This window comes from Ctenopharyngodon idella, chromosome 1 (assembly GCF_019924925.1).
Source record: "Ctenopharyngodon idella isolate HZGC_01 chromosome 1, HZGC01, whole genome shotgun sequence".
NCBI classification, from domain to species: domain Eukaryota; kingdom Metazoa; phylum Chordata; class Actinopteri; order Cypriniformes; family Xenocyprididae; genus Ctenopharyngodon; species Ctenopharyngodon idella.
The window spans coordinates 1,200,843-1,219,262 of NC_067220.1; the positions used below are offsets into that span (position 1 = coordinate 1,200,843).

The following is an 18,420-nucleotide window of genomic DNA, read 5'->3' on the forward strand; positions in this document are numbered from 1 at the left end:
GTATTATGTGTGTAACAGAGGCCAGCTAGTAAGAGATGTGCAGGTAAACAGTAAACCTATCTCAAGAGGTGCACTGACGACCGCTAGACAATGCAGTGTTTAGTGTAGTGCACTCGGAGAGCGGGATGTAGGGTGTAGGGAGGTCAGGATTGGAGAGTGTGTTTTGGAGGCGGAGCAATGAAGAAAGGGGTGTGTTTGTTTGGGTTTACTTTAAATATCAACAATTTCCAACAGTGTTTTTGAAATATCCCTTATCCCACCTTTAAGGCTAAGACAGTTGAAAATAAAGGTTAAAACAACAAACCATAATGAAAATGCTAAAAACAAAAGAAATAGCACAAAATGTGCCACATACAACTGACATAATTCACACATCAGGAAATGTACATTTTGAGTTACCAAGGCTGATCCACTCTCATGTACAGAGAACATCATGAGGCTTTATTTAACAGTTTCATCTTCCTGTCTCTGGGAAATCAAAAATGCATCTGATACTTTTGGCATTTAGTTTTGATATCTTTACCAGCTGTAATATTTATATTAGGAAACAGACATGATCTGACTTGCAAGATAAATACATTATGCCTATAAAAATAATGGAAACACTTTACAATAAGGTTCATTAGTTAACATTAGTTAACATGAACTAATTATGAACTGCACTTATACAGAACTTTTTAATCTCTGTTAATGTTAATTTCAACATTTACTAATACATTATTAAAATCTTATTAACATTATTTAATGCACTGTGAACTAACATGAACAAACAATGAACAACTGTATTTTCATTAACTAAAGTTAACGAAGATTAATAAATACAGTAGCAAATGTATTGCTCATGGTTAGTTTATGTTAGTTAATACATTAACTTATGTTTAACTAATGAACCTTATTGTAAAGTGTTACCAAAATGGTATATGTTTACATTGTTCCAAATACAACTGTTGTCTTATGGACATCCATAAGTTTTGTAACTTGTGCTCTAAGAAGGTAAATGTATTCAGATCTGAACATCTCATTGTGTCTGCAGTGTTTCTGGCCTTTCACTCCTCAGATCATCAGAGGCTCATCAGCTGAAGTCTGAGTCTGATTGCTGCTTCTGTCTCTTTAACAGGCAGTTGTGGATTCAGCACCACGGACAGCAGCTGTCAATCAAACTTCAGCATCACTGATGACAGTTTAACAACACAAACTGAACAAAGAGTGAAATGCTGAGACTTGACTTCATCTGCTTCCTTTTCTTCATCTTTAACTTTGTTCAAAAAACATCTACAAGAAAAATGAGTCCATGTAATTATCAAATATTATGTGAATGTTTAATTTCTCCAGATTGACTCTTTCATTTCAAACTAACAGGAAGCGTGTAAAACAGTGTCATTTATAATTCATCAAAACAGAACAGAAGAATAAGAAACAAGCATCTACTCTATCAAGTACCACACCATAACCTACACAAGGATTTCACTAAAACCAAGATATTTAACAGGCATTAACACATATTTACCACTAGATGGAGCCAGAGGTGTGAATAAGACATTTGTGTATAACAGATATTTACATTCTCAGTCAAGTTGATGCTCTCAAGGAATCTTTTCAGAAAATGTTCAATGCCCTTGTTGTCTCTACTTAAATGATACTATCCCTAAAGGAATTTCACAAAGTTTCCCCTCTTTTCCTTTCAGAAAATGTACATATAGTTACAAACTTAGAGTAGGACTACTACTGGAGTCATATTGATATTACAGCAAGTTTTAGAGTATAATATTTAGTACTAATAATATTTAGTACATTATATAATGAAGCATTTCATTATTTATCATAGTTAACAGTGTTGTTTGAATTGAAAGATATTGTGAGATTCACAAGCCTCAGCGCGACCGTTAGTTAAAGCACTGCTGTCAAGATCAAATAAAGTACCATAAAAGTCATTCATACACTTTATGCTCTGTCATTCTTCTTATGAGGGCATAAAACAGCTTTGTGTGAGAAACGGGAATACATTTAATTGATTACTCAGAAAATCGTCCTCTCACTCAGTTCAAATTTCAATTCACTTAGTTTTCATTCAAACGGAAGTGCAGCACTCAGCACTATAAAAAGAAAGGGGGGAGTCGAAACTGTGCTTAAACCTCATTGGCTCTCGCGTGAATGTTGTTGTGTCATATTAAAATACTTATCTAAACAAGAACTTTTCTATCAGTATGTTTACATGAACAACAATATTCTGATATTAACCCGATTAAGACAATACTCTGATTAAGAAACTACCATGTAAACAGCAATTTTTGTTAAAGTAAACGCAAATCAAATTAAGACGTGGAGTATTCCTATTTTAGTCACATTATCGAAGAACATTATAGACATGTACAGACCTTAACCACACTTTTAACGCCATGTGGGAGTTTTCAGTAGTGTGTTTACCCATCACGCAAAGCAAGCAATTGCGTGGGGCCCCATGGGCTTTCTCCCGATTTGCTTAGAGGGGCCCCCTCCCAGAGATTTGCTTAGGGCCCTCAATAACGTAAATGCCCCTGGGAGTTTTTTTGCAACAGGACACACACACGCGACAGTGGTCAGTCTTATGAGTCTACTTGTGTCTTTTAATCACAGAATAAAGTTTAGCACCAGTGCAAAGCAATGTAAAATATAACAGTGTTACAGAAATCAGTAGGAGCTGAAAGAGTGGAAAGTCTGTGTCCTTCATTAAGATAAGCACCCTGTTTTTATCACACCTGCAGTTGGCTCAAGAGCTTCTTGGTTTGACTCAAAGAACATAAATGGAGCAAAAGAAAACCACAAGCTGAAGATCATCTAATGTTGATCTTTATCACACCAACCACAGTAACAAACAACCCTGTGAACACAAAGACCTTTTACAAGCAAGTCTAGTTAAAACTTCTGGGTTTATAATTTCTATTCACAAAAAAAAAAAAAAAAAAAAAAAGATATTCATCTGTCTGATGATCTCACCCATAGCATCACAACACAACATTAAAAACCGCCTCTTCACATTCAGTAATTATGTTACATCTCTGTCTAGATTGGCAATTATGTTTTTTGTCTCTAGAATAATACTCTTACCATTACTACCATATAAAGATGCGCTTTGTCGAATTTAGCCAGAGAGATAATAAAAAGAATTTAGAAAACTAAAAAAAAAAGTGAAATTTACAGTAAAACCTGAAGATGTTTCTTGTTTAAAGTGGTACTGATGTAGATGTACATAAACCTAAACAGTACAAATGTATGTCAGTTTTGTTTTTGTTTTTTGGGGTGGGGGCATATTATTTTGATTTTGTTTGATTTATTTTTATGAAAGTAAAATTTTCGAGTCAGAATAATTTATTGATCATAAACACTTTTGAGGTGAATTACTGAACGATCAGCTGTTAGTCTTTATTGTCTTCTGCTCTCAATGGATGTTGATCTTCTGTCTCTCTCTGTTCAGTCTCATGTGTCTCACTGTGGGTTTCCTGAGTAAGTCTGTTTAATTAAACTGAACTGAGACCCTGAACCTTCACCAGTTTCCTGTGGCTTTGAGCAGGACGGAAAAAAACAGCCTGTTCATCACGCCAACACAAACAACATCAATCTTGCATTTAAAAGTCTTACAATACAGCAACAAAACATTTTTAAAAATGAAAAATATTCATTTTCAAAAACATTTCATGGCAAAAATATCTAAAGGCTGTTGCTTTGAAGATTAAAAAGATTAAAAGCAGCATTTTATCTAATTATTGATAACCAAATTAAATGTGTGGTTTGAAGATCAATACTTTGTTTTGAACAATACTTCATGCCGAACATGTGTGATGATCTGTGATCTCTGCTGTGAATGAATGAATTCAGTCTGCAGTAACTGACAGCGGCGGAGTCTCCATGTTTCTTATTGTGTCTGTAGGATCTTCATGCTTCTGTAAAAGGTACGTGTGACACTATCAGAGGGGATTATGGGTAAGTGTTCAGTAGAGTAAAGAGGTTAATGTAGGTCAGAGGGGACTGTGGGAAGGTGAGTAGAGGAGTAATTTGAATCTGCTCATGAATGTGCAATCTGAGATTAAACAAGAGAAAAAACATGATGTGCAGAATGAAACTTACAGACAAAGACACAAGAACTTCAGTGCATGAAGATACAGAGTCACTGCTTCGATTTGTCTTGTCTGATGATGAACTCATTCACAATCACAACACAACATCAGAAATTAACGCAAGGCAATTTTATAGCACATTTCATACACAGTGGTTATTCAAAATGCTTTACATAAAGAGGAATCAAATACATAAGAGTAAAAATGGAATGCATAAGAAATAAAAATAACATAAAATGCATTAAAAATGAAATAAAAACAAGAAAAATAATTAAAAGAATAAAAAGATGATACATATAAAATAAAGTGCAATCAGTTCGGACATAGCACAGTGCTCAATCAGTAAATGCATAGCTATAATCAGTATCATATTACAGTTTTTCTCAATTGTTTAAACACTATAATGTCTCAGGTTACGCATGTAACCATGGTTCCCTGAGAACAGGGAATGAGACACTGCGTCTGAACGCTAGGGGAACCGCCTCCGCGGGAACCGCTGTCTGAAACACATATCCAATCTCGGCAATATCATATTGACTGGCGATAGCCCATGACATCATAACAATGCGACCCACAAGTATATAAGGGGCGCTCAAATAACATGTCATCCGCTTATCGTCTGAAGGGACTGTAAGCAGGTGGGCCCCGAGGCATGGCTACGAGACGCAGCGTCTCGTTCCCTGTTCTCAGAGAACCATGGTTACATGTGTGACCTGAGACGTTCCCTTTCGAAAGGGAACTCGAGCTGTGTCTGAATGCTAGGGGAACGATATACCCATGCCGCCATGCTGAGGGGAGTGCATGGCAGTGACAACTGTCAGAATCAAGCAATTCCAAATGAAACGCCAGACCCACTCACCCTACGGGTCACAAATGAGCTGTCAGTGACAGCGCTCCCAGCGGTCAAAGCCTCAGCTATAAGCCTCAAAACACCCTCCGTATTATACATATGAAGGCCTGCCAAGGCCGTACAAAGGCCTGGAACCAACAACTTCAACAGAAGGGGTCCCTTTTAAGGGAACGTGGCTAGGGATACGAAGGCAGCCCAGCCAGTCACTTCTCAGGGGAACAAAGTCAACCCCGAATGCCACCAGGACGGCTGACCTGGCTTCTAGCTGAACTAGTAACCTAGTCTGCCAACAACCTGTCTGTTTCCTCAGAAACAGAGTCTCTAGACACAGAAGTCTCACAAAGAGACATCCAGAAATAGGGACTGCAGAAAGGGCAGTAGACCAACTCAGACCAGATCTTAGAGACGGGCATCCTGGAGTGCAGGACTCAGCGAAGTGCTATTGACCCATGCAAGTGAGGGGAGTTACTCTGCTCGATCCTAGGATCTACAAAGCACCTATGTTTCAAGGCGCTAAGGAGGCTGTGCACTCTAAAATGGAACCCTCGCGAGGTGAATGCTCACAGCCTAGGGGTGATCTAACTGGGAGGCCTCGAGAGAAGCCTTCAACCTCTGACCAGACTTAGGGAGCTAAGTACTCAAACCCACCCTCAGAATGAGGAGAGTACAAGCTTGACCTATGAGGTCGACCAGGTTATAGGCTAAAATATGAAGGTGAGCTAGGTTAGCCAAGCCAGCAACACGTAGTAGCGTGCGGTCTCAGGGAGGCCAGAAAGGCCAACCACCTGACAACAAGACCTTGCTGACCGATACCCAACTGCTGGGGACTCGCATCAGGGAGGACAACAGTGGCTAACTACCTGGTATCGAGTCTTGACTGGCAGAGAAGTAACCATACTATGGGAAATTTGCCTTCAGAGGGGCCTACTAAGGCCAAACATCTCGATGGCAAATGTTCACTGGCTGAATGTTGTCATTGCTAGCTGTCATGTGCCTGCATATTAGGGGCTGGCTCTCAGGGAGGCCTGCTAAGGCCAACTACCTGATAGCAAGTCTAGCTAGCTGTCCAAAGCCTGCAACCTTGGGCTCGCCCACAGGGAGGCCTGCTAATTCTCAGAGCGGCCTGCTAAGGCCAAAACAATGAAAACAAGCAATAGCTGGTTGCCAGATACCCACACTGCTGGGGACTCGACCTCAGAGAGGCCTGCTAAGGCCTACAATCTGAAGCAAGCCCATGCAGCTCTACCAGAAACCCCAATACTGCTGGGGGACTAGCCTCCAGGGCCAGCTGCCTGGTGGCCAGTTCTATGTGGCTAAATACACTAAAAAATACCCGCAAAATAGGGAACTCGCTCACAGAGAGGCCTCCTAAGGCCTACTACACCAAGGCCTGCTACCCGACAGAAAATTCCTGCTAGCTTTCACATACCCAAAGTGCTGGGGACTCGCTCACAGGGAGGCCTGCCAGCTACCTGGAGCGTGTCTAGTTGCTACAACATCCACACTGATGGGGGCTCGCCACAGAGAAGCCTGCTAAGGCCTACTATCTGACAGCATATCAAAAGAGCTACCAGAAAACCCATTTACTCGGGCAGTTAACAGGGAGGCCTGTTAAGGCCAGCTACCTGACAGCGCATGTGCTGGCTGCTAGGGGCCCAACATGGTGGGGGCTCACTCTGAAGGGAGTCCTGTCAAGGCCTACTACCTTATAGCAAGTTTAGTAGCAGAAATAATTTTACTATTCAACGCCTGGGACCTATCACATCACCAACAAGCGGTGTACTCAGTAAAAGCACTTTTTACCCTTTAAGCAAGGGGAGTACAAACATACACCAACATGCCCTGGAGGAGGCCCACCTGGGCCTATTACTTCCGATGAACATGGGCGTCAGCTGGTGGCAATGCTGAGCTGCAAGGGAGCAAACTAAATGACCAGCCCATTGTGAAGGTCAAATACTGCTCGACCTGAGCCACAGTGGTGCAGGGCAGATAAAACAGAGCTATAAGCAAAGCACTCAGAAAACACCTTGTTTTTCAAGGGAGTACTATCTGTCTGACCCTGAGAAGTACCAGGGTGGAGGCCAACAACCAAGACTCTACTCATGACAGAAATGATATCTGTACTCAGCCCCAGGGGAATGGGGCCCTTTCATAGAAAAGCCACCCACAATCAACCCAATGCTTGAATGTCTAGTACAGCGGGCTTAAGAGGAGCCTAGCAAAGGCCTACCTGAGCTTAACTTCTGAAATGCGGAACGCGGGAAAAGCATTTACTAATCACAAATAGAAAAAGGAAACCCATCTATTCTGCCTCTACACCAATCTGCACTATGCAGAAGGGGGTGGGCCTTGGCCAGACGACTCTCAAATGAGAGGAGGCCAGCACTAGGGATACAAAAGGGAACCTACACTCACCTAATGAGGGGTCAGAGGCAGGAATGTTCAACAGACCGCCTTCACTATCCCTAGTACTAGCCTAGGCGAAAAACCAGCACACTCACCTAAGAAGACCCAAATGGCACTTCTTTCTCTCTAAAAATCGTTCTAGCCAACCTACAGGGAACTTCAGGGCCCTAATTATTATATTTTTACAATAGATAAAAAATAAAAATTCCTTCCTAACTTAGATAAATGCTCATGCACATCCTACACAGGGAACAGCAGTCTAAAAGAGATACGTTAGTATTTTAAATAGATACAAGACCTGGTAACAGTTCTACCTGCGGCCACAGGGTGGCGACCTCCACCATGGAAAAGTGGTGTCTTCCACCCTTACAAGCCTGAAAGGGTCTTCCCACTATCAAAGCCAAAGGCAGACCAACAGAATCATAATACTCATTATCGGCCCAGCCACAGGCCTGATTTAAGAAGCGCCTGGGGTAAAGAAGAACGGAGCCTTCTGGCCCTGTCCGTGGCCCTCGGGTCGGGATGGGCCGAGCCCAATCTGTCTGGATGAAGACTCAGACCTCAGCGGCATGCATGTCTTGAATGCCGCTGGTCTAAGTCGCTCAGCAGGTCAGTCTGGTGCGCCTGCCACACAGCCATCGTGTGCAGAGCAGCACCAGCCTGACCCGCTGCCACGTATGCCCTGCCATTCAAGCGAGATATCACTTTAAGGGGCTTAGATGGCAGAGTCTGAGCTTTCAGTGACGATGTCCGCTCTCTCTCTCTCTCTTTTTTTTCTCTTTTTTTTCAAGAAAAGTGCTAAATAATAACATATATTAATATAATTATTATAATTATTATTACCGGTCGGTGGCATCGACACATACCCATATTACTTGAAAAGAAAATAAATGTCTTGGCATTCTTCCATGCCCCATCAACCTCAGTATGCAGGTCAGGAAGGAATGGAAAGCTCACTTGAGCTGTAGGATTATGGCCAGAGAGAAACCGATCGCCATGCCTTTTTCAGTAAACTCACCCTCTCTATCCTCCTTGGCTGGAAGTGCACTCGCCGCTGGACCTGAGGATGCAGATGACAACGCATCCTCTCCCAGCAGCTCACTCATGAGCCGCCGAATCACGTGAGCGGTCACACCCCTCTCAAACTGTTCGGCAAGCTCCATCTGAGAGCCCCATGATAAGGCCTCAGCGCGAGCAGGAGCCAAACCACCAGGTCCAGATGCTGAACTCTTTTCCCTTGAAAAGAGAGTCAGATGAGAACGGAGCGTTCTTAACTTAGGAAAACGCTACAGTTAGCACAGGCAACTCCCTCGAGAATCTCCCGTGCATGCTCTTCCCCCAGACAGAGAATGCACAACTCGTGTGTGTCATTTGGTGTTAGATAACGAGGACACGGGTCCACACACTTAGTAAGCTGACTAGTTACTAGTTTCATAATTGCCACGGTAGTGTTTCACACAAAACAGTCCCTGAAGACAAAAAGAGGATGACATGTTATCTGGGCGCCCCTTATATACTTGTGGGTCGCATTGTTATGATGCCATGGGTTTTCGCCGGTCAATATGATATTGCTGAGATTGGATATGTGTTTCAGACACTGGTTCCCATGGAGGCGGTTCCCCTAGCGTTCAGACAGAGATCAAGTTCTCTTTCGAAAGGGAACCAGGCTTTTGAACTAAAATTTCAAAAACATAACACCATTTATCAAAAAGCACACCCATTTCCCTAAACTATAAACACTATTCCTCTGTTTTGACATGTTAGTCAGATTTGTTAAACTATCACTGCAAAACTCTACACACAAATCCCTTAATTTCTCATTGCCTACACCATGTTGTCATTCAATATTTTTCACTCAAGTCAGTGTAGCTTGAGCGCAATTAGCATACAATTACCCAGGTGGAAACATTTAGAGTCAAAATTTATTACACTGCAATCAGAACCTTCAACAGATCAATAAAAGAGCCAGAGACAGTTCATTCAGTTTTGGAACAATGGATTGAAAAGGTCGAGGACACCAGAGAGGAGGAGGAGGGAGATGAGGAGGACAAGGAGAAGGAGGAGGAAGAGAAGGAGGTGGAGGATGCGGATGAGGATGAGAAGGAATGGGAAGGGCAAGGAGACAAGCAGACTTGTATGAAATTCGTGCCTTGTCCATGGTATGACTATGAGGGAGGCTGGGAAGCTGGGTAATGAGTACAGCCAAACTTGAGACACTTCACCATCACCTCGATCATAAGAACCTTCAGGGAGGAAAACAGGTAGGTGTACTTCTGGCTGTTCTCCACTGTATCTTTTGAGTGCTGTACTCTGTTACAACACAAACATGTACTGTAGCTGTTGCACTGTACTACTGTAATGAAAAGAGATGCATCAAATTGCTTCATACAGTCAGTTTCTGTATGCTTCCATTTTCTATACATTTGTTGTCTTTTTTGTGTTTATCTTGTGAAAATGTTTTTGAGGGGGAGTACCAGAAGCAACATAACTTATTTCTGGTTTTGTAGTATGGTTTTGAATTCATCTCACCAGTGTGTAAGACTATGCTGCAGTGTGTGTGTGTGTGTGTGTCTGTGTGTTTTTGAGGGCTTGTGTGTCATGTCTGAGGGCAAAGTTTGGTTTTTCAGCAAGATGGAATGGCTTTGAGTGGAGACTGGAGACCCAGCTAACAGAATTTTGTTATAAGAATGTTCTCTAAATATTCAGTGTTGGTTCTGGGAACGTAAAAAATGTCCAGTTTTCTTGACGTTAGAGGAACATTTTTTTATAAGGTATAATGTTCGACAAACTCAAAAAAAAAAAAAAAACATTCTAGGAACGTTGATTTGTAACATTCCAAGAACATGAGAATGTTCAGTTTCCTTAATGTTAGTAGAATGTTATTTAAAGGTTAGTATGATGTTCCTGAAACATTCTTTAAATCATTCAAACACCTGCTGTGAACAAACACAGAAAGAAAGAGAAATTACAACTTAAAGAGAAATTACAAACTACAACTTTTTTCAGCCTTAGATGAACTGAAGATAAAAGACATTAAATCCCTGAAGATCTGATTAAATAACTCCACAAACAGCATTACCAGCTTCACTTATTACTAACCAGACTGACTTTATTTCTGTCACACGTCTACAGAAGCTCTTATTGAGAATTAACAGAGGTTTAGATGTTGATGACTTATTGAAAATGTTTCGTTTGATGTCGCTATTATGGTGATTAGTGTTTGCTTTAGTTGAGCTCTTGAACCATGACTTTTGTTGAGTTGCTTCTTTATCAGCAAATGCAGGTGTTTTCAGAAAACATTTTTGCATTGATAAAGCTTCATTTTGACCTGAAAATATGAAGTTTGGGGAATTGGGTGAGAAGTTATCGATCTGTGTTTAGAGTTTCGTTTAAGTAACTAAGAACAACTAAACAAAAGGGGTCGGTTGTATAAACTTCTAAGACTAGTCTTACAACTTAGTCATGACATTTTTTTTCTTTGAGACTGTTCATACCTTTTTTTTTAAGTTACATAAAAACATAGATTGGTCTAATTTGATAGTGAAATGTAAGATCTAACTAACTGCTTGTTGGTCATACTAGTTCTTAAGATATAGTCTTAACATAATTCCTATATTTATGCAACTGGCCCCAGAAGCCTATGATATGTTCTTGTGTGTGTGTGTGTGTGTGTGTGTGTGTGTGTGTGTGTGTGTGTGTGTGTGTGTGTAGGTATGTATGTGAGAGAGAAAATGTGTGTGTGTGTGTGTGTGTGTGTGTGTGTGTGTGTGTGTGTGTGTGTGCGTGTCTGTGTGTGTGTGTTCATGAAGGACAGCATCACCTTATCTTAATAAACACTCAGTCACAGTGAATCCTCCAATCAGCAGCAGAGTTGAACACATAGAAATAATGTTGAACAAAGAGAAATCTGAAAATACATAAACACATACAGAGATGAATAGAGAGAAATGGGGATGTAGATATGTATATTTAAACATACAGTAAACAAACACAGAATTAATGAGAAATATACATGGTTGTGAATAAATAAAAAGTGTAGTATTTTTATGAAGCTGCTCTGATGTTGCTGTTCTGCTTATTGCCACAACTAATCGATTAATTCATCAATAATGAAAAATTGTCAACACATCCCTTGCAGAAAGAAAATACACTCTAAGAAGAAATGTGTAGAAAAATGACACATATTATGTGTAGCACTCTAATTTACACATTTTGTGTCAATATTGCATAAAAATGTGTTGGAAGAATTCAATTGTTTTACACATATTATGTGTAGTTTTAAAATTAACACAACCTGTGTATTTATTCACAGCATCAACATAATCTGTGCAGCCAAGAACACCTGTAATGTGTTAATATTACACATTGACACATCTTTGTGTTAATTTTAGAGGTGAAGACCAGACCTCCAAAACCAAGACCATTCAAGACCGGAGGTGTGGTCAAGACCAGACCTTCCAAGACCAAAACAAGACCATTCAATCAAGATAATTCATTAATCATGTGACTACTGAACATTAGTGACGAACACCTGCTGTTAACAAGCAGAATCACCAAAGGAGAAAATCACAATTTTTAAGTCACCATCATGGTGATCAGGGTTTGCTTTAATTGGGCTCTTGTCCCTTTACTTTTTAATATTAGATTTTGTTTGGGCTGTTGTAACTGTTGTAAAAAGAAAAGATGATCATGTGGTGTTGGTTATGTTTTCACATAATCATTATTTGAACTGAATCACCAAACTCATTCAGAGCCCAATCTCTGAGTTAGATTTACATTATTGATTACAGCAGCACTGTGATTCTACAGCAGAAGATCAGCTTTTTCAATATAATCTGAAGGATTTCTCAAAAGTTGTTCTGATATATATATATATATATATATATATATATATATATATATATATGATCTTCTGCTGTAGAATCACAGTGCTGCTGTAATCAATAATGTAAATCTAACTTTGGTGATTCAGGTCAAATAATGATTATGTGAAAACACAACCAACACCACCTGATCATCTTTTCTCTTTGTTAATTAATTAATTTAGTTAATTAAAATTACAACAGCCCAAACAAAATCTAATATTAAAAAGTCAAGGATCAAGAGCTCAACTAAAGCAAACCCAGATCTCCATGGTGGTGACTTAAAAACTGTGCTTTTCTTTTTTGGTGATTCTGCTTGTTATCATCAGTATCTTCAATAATGGTCAATCATCACTCAATTAATCACTTAATTATCTCATTAACTTTAACACTCTTGAGTGTAGACTCAAATAAACTCTGATGAGAGTTAATTTAACACTGGAGTTTTTGCTGTGTATTATGTCATATATTGCATTATATTTTGCAGTAAATTCCCATATACTTTTGTTCCGCAAGGGATGCTCTGAGAGGTTTTGCTGTTTAATGCTCTTGAGACACGTTTTAGTGCATCTAATATTTCTGCAACCGGTAAAATGATCTTAATTTTCAATACAAAATAATACAAACATGTTTCTTACCCTGTTTTACATTGAGAGTGACTTTAGTGATGATGTGAGCTCCACACCAGTATATCCCAGAATCCTCTTCTCTCAGATCAGTGATGTTTACAGTAAAGACTCCAGTAGAAGCTTCATCACTGAAAGAGAATCGATCATCTCTGATCGTCTCCAATGAAACTCCATCCTTCACACACATGGAGGGTTCATGTGCTTTGCAGAAGAGTTTCTGATGTTCATCATGATGTTTGCACTGGATTGACATGTCGTCTCCTTCATACTTAGTCAAGTTCAGCTCTGGAAATGATTAGAAATATAAGAACATCAATTCACAGCCATAGTTTCACATATTCAGATGATAAACCTTCCTCACCCTCGTTCATGATGACGATCAGATGAGTGTAAAGATAATTCACGTCTCTCTCTAATGCACACCAGTATTTCCCAGCATCCTCTGCTGTCAGTCCAGTGATGGTCCCAGTGAAGACACTTGCAGTGACGTCATCATTCAGAGTCAATCTGGTCTCTTTCTCTTCATTGAGAGTATTTCTATCTCTAGTGGAGCACTTCCCCTTACAGAGAGACTTTGACTTTGATTTATAGATTGAATCATAAGGGCAGATGATCTCAGCAGATTCTCCTTCACGTCTCACTACTGGAGCCACTGCAAACCAACAAACACAGACATTTAACACACATGATTCTGAATATACTGTATTTACTACAATGAAATCATCTGAATTCACTCACTGATGAGGTTGAGCTGAATTTTGGTGGTCAGGGAAATGAAAGTCAAATGTGTGTCTCTGGTTTCTGCTCCACACCAGTAAACTCCAGCATCTCTCACGCTCACATTACTGATGCTCACTGTAAAAACTCTCTCTTCATTTCTCTCTGATGAACCATTCATTTCTGTCACTGTAGATGTGCTGATGTTTTGACAGATGTGATTATCATCCTCTTTGCAGAAATGAACTTTATGTTCCTCTGGGATCTGACAGGTGATGCCAACTTCACCAAGATAAGAAGTTTTATTCACAACCTTTGGATAGTTTACACCTATAAACCAGGATGAAAATTACATTAAAATCAGATCAGATAGTTCAAACAGGAGAGATAAAGTATTTCATGTTCCTCACCATCTGTGACGTTCAGCTGAAGTTCAGTGAAGCTCTCAGTATAGTGAGACACATTCACTCCACACCTGTATGTTCCTGCATCTGCAGCTTTCAGCTCTCTAAAAAACACCATCAAGACTCCTGCTCTGGTGTCGTCATATAAAGAAACATCTCCATTCTCCATCCATTCATCCTGAACTCCTGGATTCTTCCTCTCTGAACATCCATCTGATTCTTTACAGATGTATTTTGGCTTGGTTTTGTATTGAGGATGTTCACACTTGATCATCATACGACCTCCTGAGTATCCGCTCACTCTAGACACGCCCACTTTAGCTGTCAATCACAAATATCACATCTAATCAAATTTTCCACAAACAGAGATTGTAGAAACTTTAAAACCAGATATGACTTAGTTATTCCACTTACTGATAATATGTAGATGAACAGTATTAATAATGGAGTAAGTGTACGAGTGTCTGTAGATCCAAACTCCACATAAATAAACTCCTCCATCATCTGGTGTCACAGCAGTAATTCTCACACTGAAGATGTTTTTATGTCTGTCATCAGAAATCCTGAATCTTTCTTTCTGATCCTGTGTTTTATTAGTGGAGATCATCTCATCAGTGATGTCATTTCCTACTTTGAATATGGTTTTTCCATCATACTTTTGACCCCATGAATATTCACAGCTGAAAGCAGCTTCTGTACTATATAGGATCACTGTCTTTGATGCTCCACAACACGAATCTGTCAACATTCAGAGTTTTCATTTGTAAACTGTGAGAACATAAAAATATGAAACAAGGATAACAATGACAAATAGATTTTATTTATCTTTTTTTTCTCCTACTCACCCATGATGTGCAAATGAACGGTATTAATAATGTAGTAACTGTACGATTGTTCTCTGATCCAAACTCCACATAAATAAACTCCTCCATCATCTGGTGTCACAGCAGAAATTCTGACGCTGAAGAGGTTTTTATGTCTGTCATCAGAAACACTGAATCGTTCTTTCTTACTCCATGTGCTGTAGATCATCTCAATAGAGTCTTTTCCTTCTTTGAATATGACTTTTGCATCATTAATATGATTCTGTGAATATTCACAGCTGAAGGTGGCAGTTTCTCCAATATTCACCATCACTTTCTTTGACACTTTACAACATGAATCTGTAAATAACATAATAAAGAAGTATATTTCACATATATAAAAGCTTTGAAATGATCAGTGGTTTGACTAAACAAAGACTTTTATCTTAAAATGACTGACCTTCTTCCACATTCAAAGTCATATCAATGTACCGCTGGCCAATAACCCTAATCCAGTATCTTCCAGCATCTTGTTGATTTAAATCTCTAATGTAGATCATGAGGTTTCCCTCATTGCTTCGAAACAGTGTGAATCGTCCTTCATTAATCCAGTTATCATGTTTCTTATAATTTATTATTGTTCTCCACTCAGGTAATTTGGCCATATATTTAGCGGAGTAACTGAACCAAACCTCCCCAGAATCAACAAGAAGACTTCCTCCAGAATATCCAGTGACTCTAAAGCATCTCACTGCACCTGTCAATCAGATTGATACTGTGATCAGAAACCTCATGAACAGAAAACAGCATCATTACTGCAGTGATGAAAGAGAAAAGCTCTGACCTGAGATCAGGTAGAAAGTGAAGAAGATGAGGAGGATCTTCATTGTGAGTTGAGTTCAGTCTTCTTTATGCTGAATGTTCTCTGTGTGAATCTCTCTGTCTCTACATCTGTCTGCTTTAGTTACTTCCTCTTTATTCAGCTCTTTATCAGCAATGAGCAGCTTTACTGGCCCCTCCCACCATCAGCACTGACTGAATATTACATTAATCACACTGAAAGAGCGCCACCTAGTGGAGGTTACAGTGTCTGATACTGAGAGATCATACAGGTTTCATCTTCTCTATATAAGGACTAATGACACTGAAGATAATTGATCAGCATTATTTAAATCTTCCACTAGAGGGCGACAGTATAATTCACATGTAATGTGTCAATAGGGGGCCTCAGCAAATTTACAAAGGCAGCTTTAAGATTAAACTAATTAAAAATGAAAGGTTAACTCTGACATAATTCACACATCAGGAAATGTTGAGTTACAAAGGCTGATCCACTCTCACAGAAACATACTGAGCAACTTCATGTCTTTATTAAGCAGCATCACCTTCCTGTGACTCAGGGGAAAAAAATCATGATACTTTTGTTTTGACATTTATACCTCAAGTTTTTGACATCTTTATAAGCTGTAAGAAACATTAACAGTTTTATTAGGAGGAAACAGGCATGATTTGACTTGCAGGTTAAATACTTCATGCCTATAAAAATAATATCGTACATTTACATTGATCCAAATATGAAGCTGATCCTGTGGCCATATGAACTTCAATAAGTGTTGTAACACTAGGTGGCGCTCTTTCGGTGTGATTAATGTAATATTCAGTCAGTGCTGATGGTGGGAGGGGCCAGTAAAGCTGCTCATTACTGATAAAGAGCTGAATAAAGAGGAAGTAACTAAAGCAGACAGATGTAGAGACAGAGAGATTCACACAGAGAACATTCAGCATAAAGAAGACTGAACTCAACTCACAATGAAGATCCTCCTCATCTTCTTCACTTTCTACCTGATCTCAGGTCAGAGCTTTTCTCTTTCATCACTGCAGTAATGATGCTGTTTTCTGTTCATGAGGTTTCTGATCACAGTATCAATCTGATTGACAGGTGCAGTGAGATGCTTTAGAGTCACTGGATATTCTGGAGGAAGTCTTCTTGTTGATTCTGGAAAGTTTTGGTTCAGTGACTTTGCTAAATACATGTATAGGTTACCCAAGTTGAAAGCAATGATAAATTCAAAAATAAATAAGAAAGACAAACAATGGATTAATGTGGGACGATTCTCTCTGTTTCGCAACAATGAGGGAAACCTCATGATCTACATTAGAGAACTGAATGAACAAGATACTGGAAATTACCAGATTGGCATTAACGGCCAGTGGTAGATCGATATGACTTTAAATGTGAAAGAAGGTCAGTCATTTATATTAAATAAGTAAATTATTTTAATTTTTGTTTTATAAAACTTGATCATTTGAAAGCTTTTATAGTCATTAAATATATTTATTTATTATCTGAATGACAGATTCATGTTGTAAAGTGTCAAAGAGGGTGATGGTGAATATTGGAGAAACTGCCACCTTCAGCTGTGAATATTCACAGAATCATATTAATGATCCAAAAGTCATATTCAAACAAGGAAAAGACTACACTGAAGATGTGATATACACCACCTCCATGCTGAATAAAAAAGGGAGATTCAATATTTCTGATGACAGAAACAAAAAACTCATAACTTTGATAATTTCTGCTGTGAGACCAGATGATGGAGGAGTTTATTTCTGTGGAGTTTGGATGTACAGACACTCGTACAGTTACTCCATTATTAATACTGTTTATCTACATATTAGTAGTAAGTATAAAGTGGGCGTGTCTAGAGTGAGCGGATACTCAGGAGGTCGTATGATGATCAAGTGTGAACATCCTCAATACAAAACCAAGACAAAATACATCTGTAAAGAATCAGATGGATGTTCAGAGAGGAAGAATCCAGGAGTTCAGGATGAATGGATGGAGAATGGAGATGTTTCTTTATATGACGACACCAGAGCAGGAGTCTTGATGGTGTTTTTTAGAGAGCTGAAAGCTGCAGATGCAGGAACATACAGGTGTGGAGTGAATGTGTCTCACTATACTGAGAGCTTCACTGAACTTCAGCTGAACGTCACAGATGGTGAGGAACATGAAATACTTTATCTCTCCTGTTTGAAATATCTGATCTGACTTTTATTTAATTGTTTTATTTCATAGATGCAAACTATTTAAAGAAAGAGACTGAATCTGCTTATCTTGGTGAAGAAGTCAACATCAGCTGTCAGATCCCAGAGGAACATAAATTTCATTTCTGCAAAGAGGATGATAATCACATCTGTCAAAACATCAGCACATCTACAGTGACAGAAATGAATGGTTCATCTGAGAGAAATGAAGAGAGAGTTTTTACAGTGAGCATCAGTAATGTGAGCGTGAGAGATGCTGGAGTTTACTGGTGTGGAGCAGAAACCAGAGACACACATTTGACCTTCATCTCCCTGACCACCAAAATTCAGCTCAACCTCATCAGTGAGTGAATTCAGATGATTTCATTGTAGTAAATACAGTATATACAGAATCATGTGTGTTAAATGTCTGTGTTTGTTGGTTTGCAGTGGCTCCAGTAGTGAGACGTGAAGGAGAATCTGCTGAGATCATCTGCCCTTATGATTCAATCTATAAATCAAAGTCAAAGTCTCTCTGTAAGGGGAAGTGCTCCACTAGAGATAGAAATACTCTCAATGAAGAGAAAGAGATCAAGACTGACAGATTGACTCTGAATGATGACGTCAC

The 18,420-nt window shown here is 39.3% G+C and overlaps 1 protein-coding gene and 1 long non-coding RNA gene across 12 annotated transcripts in view; one reads left to right on the top strand and one right to left on the bottom strand.

Moving 5' to 3' along the window:
* The window catches only part of LOC127508732 (uncharacterized), a 488,047-nt gene that overhangs the window by 221,022 nt on the left and 248,605 nt on the right, over positions 1 to 18,420 (bottom strand). The window contains exon 3 of one of the 11 annotated variants that reach the window (XR_007928895.1): positions 17,969 to 18,115. The exons of 9 other annotated variants lie outside the window; for them this stretch is intronic. This is a non-coding gene — a long non-coding RNA (uncharacterized LOC127508732). Of the gene's footprint in view, positions 1 to 17,968; positions 18,116 to 18,420 lie in introns of those variants that run through there. One more of the 11 variants, XR_007928903.1, reaches the window with a different exon arrangement.
* The window catches only part of LOC127500999 (uncharacterized), a 385,015-nt gene that overhangs the window by 139,839 nt on the left and 226,756 nt on the right, over positions 1 to 18,420 (top strand). Inside the window, exon 5 of the mRNA XM_051872723.1 lies at positions 17,845 to 18,156. Within this exon, the coding sequence (XP_051728683.1) occupies positions 17,845 to 18,156 (312 nt within the window). The remainder of the gene's footprint in view (positions 1 to 17,844; positions 18,157 to 18,420) is intronic.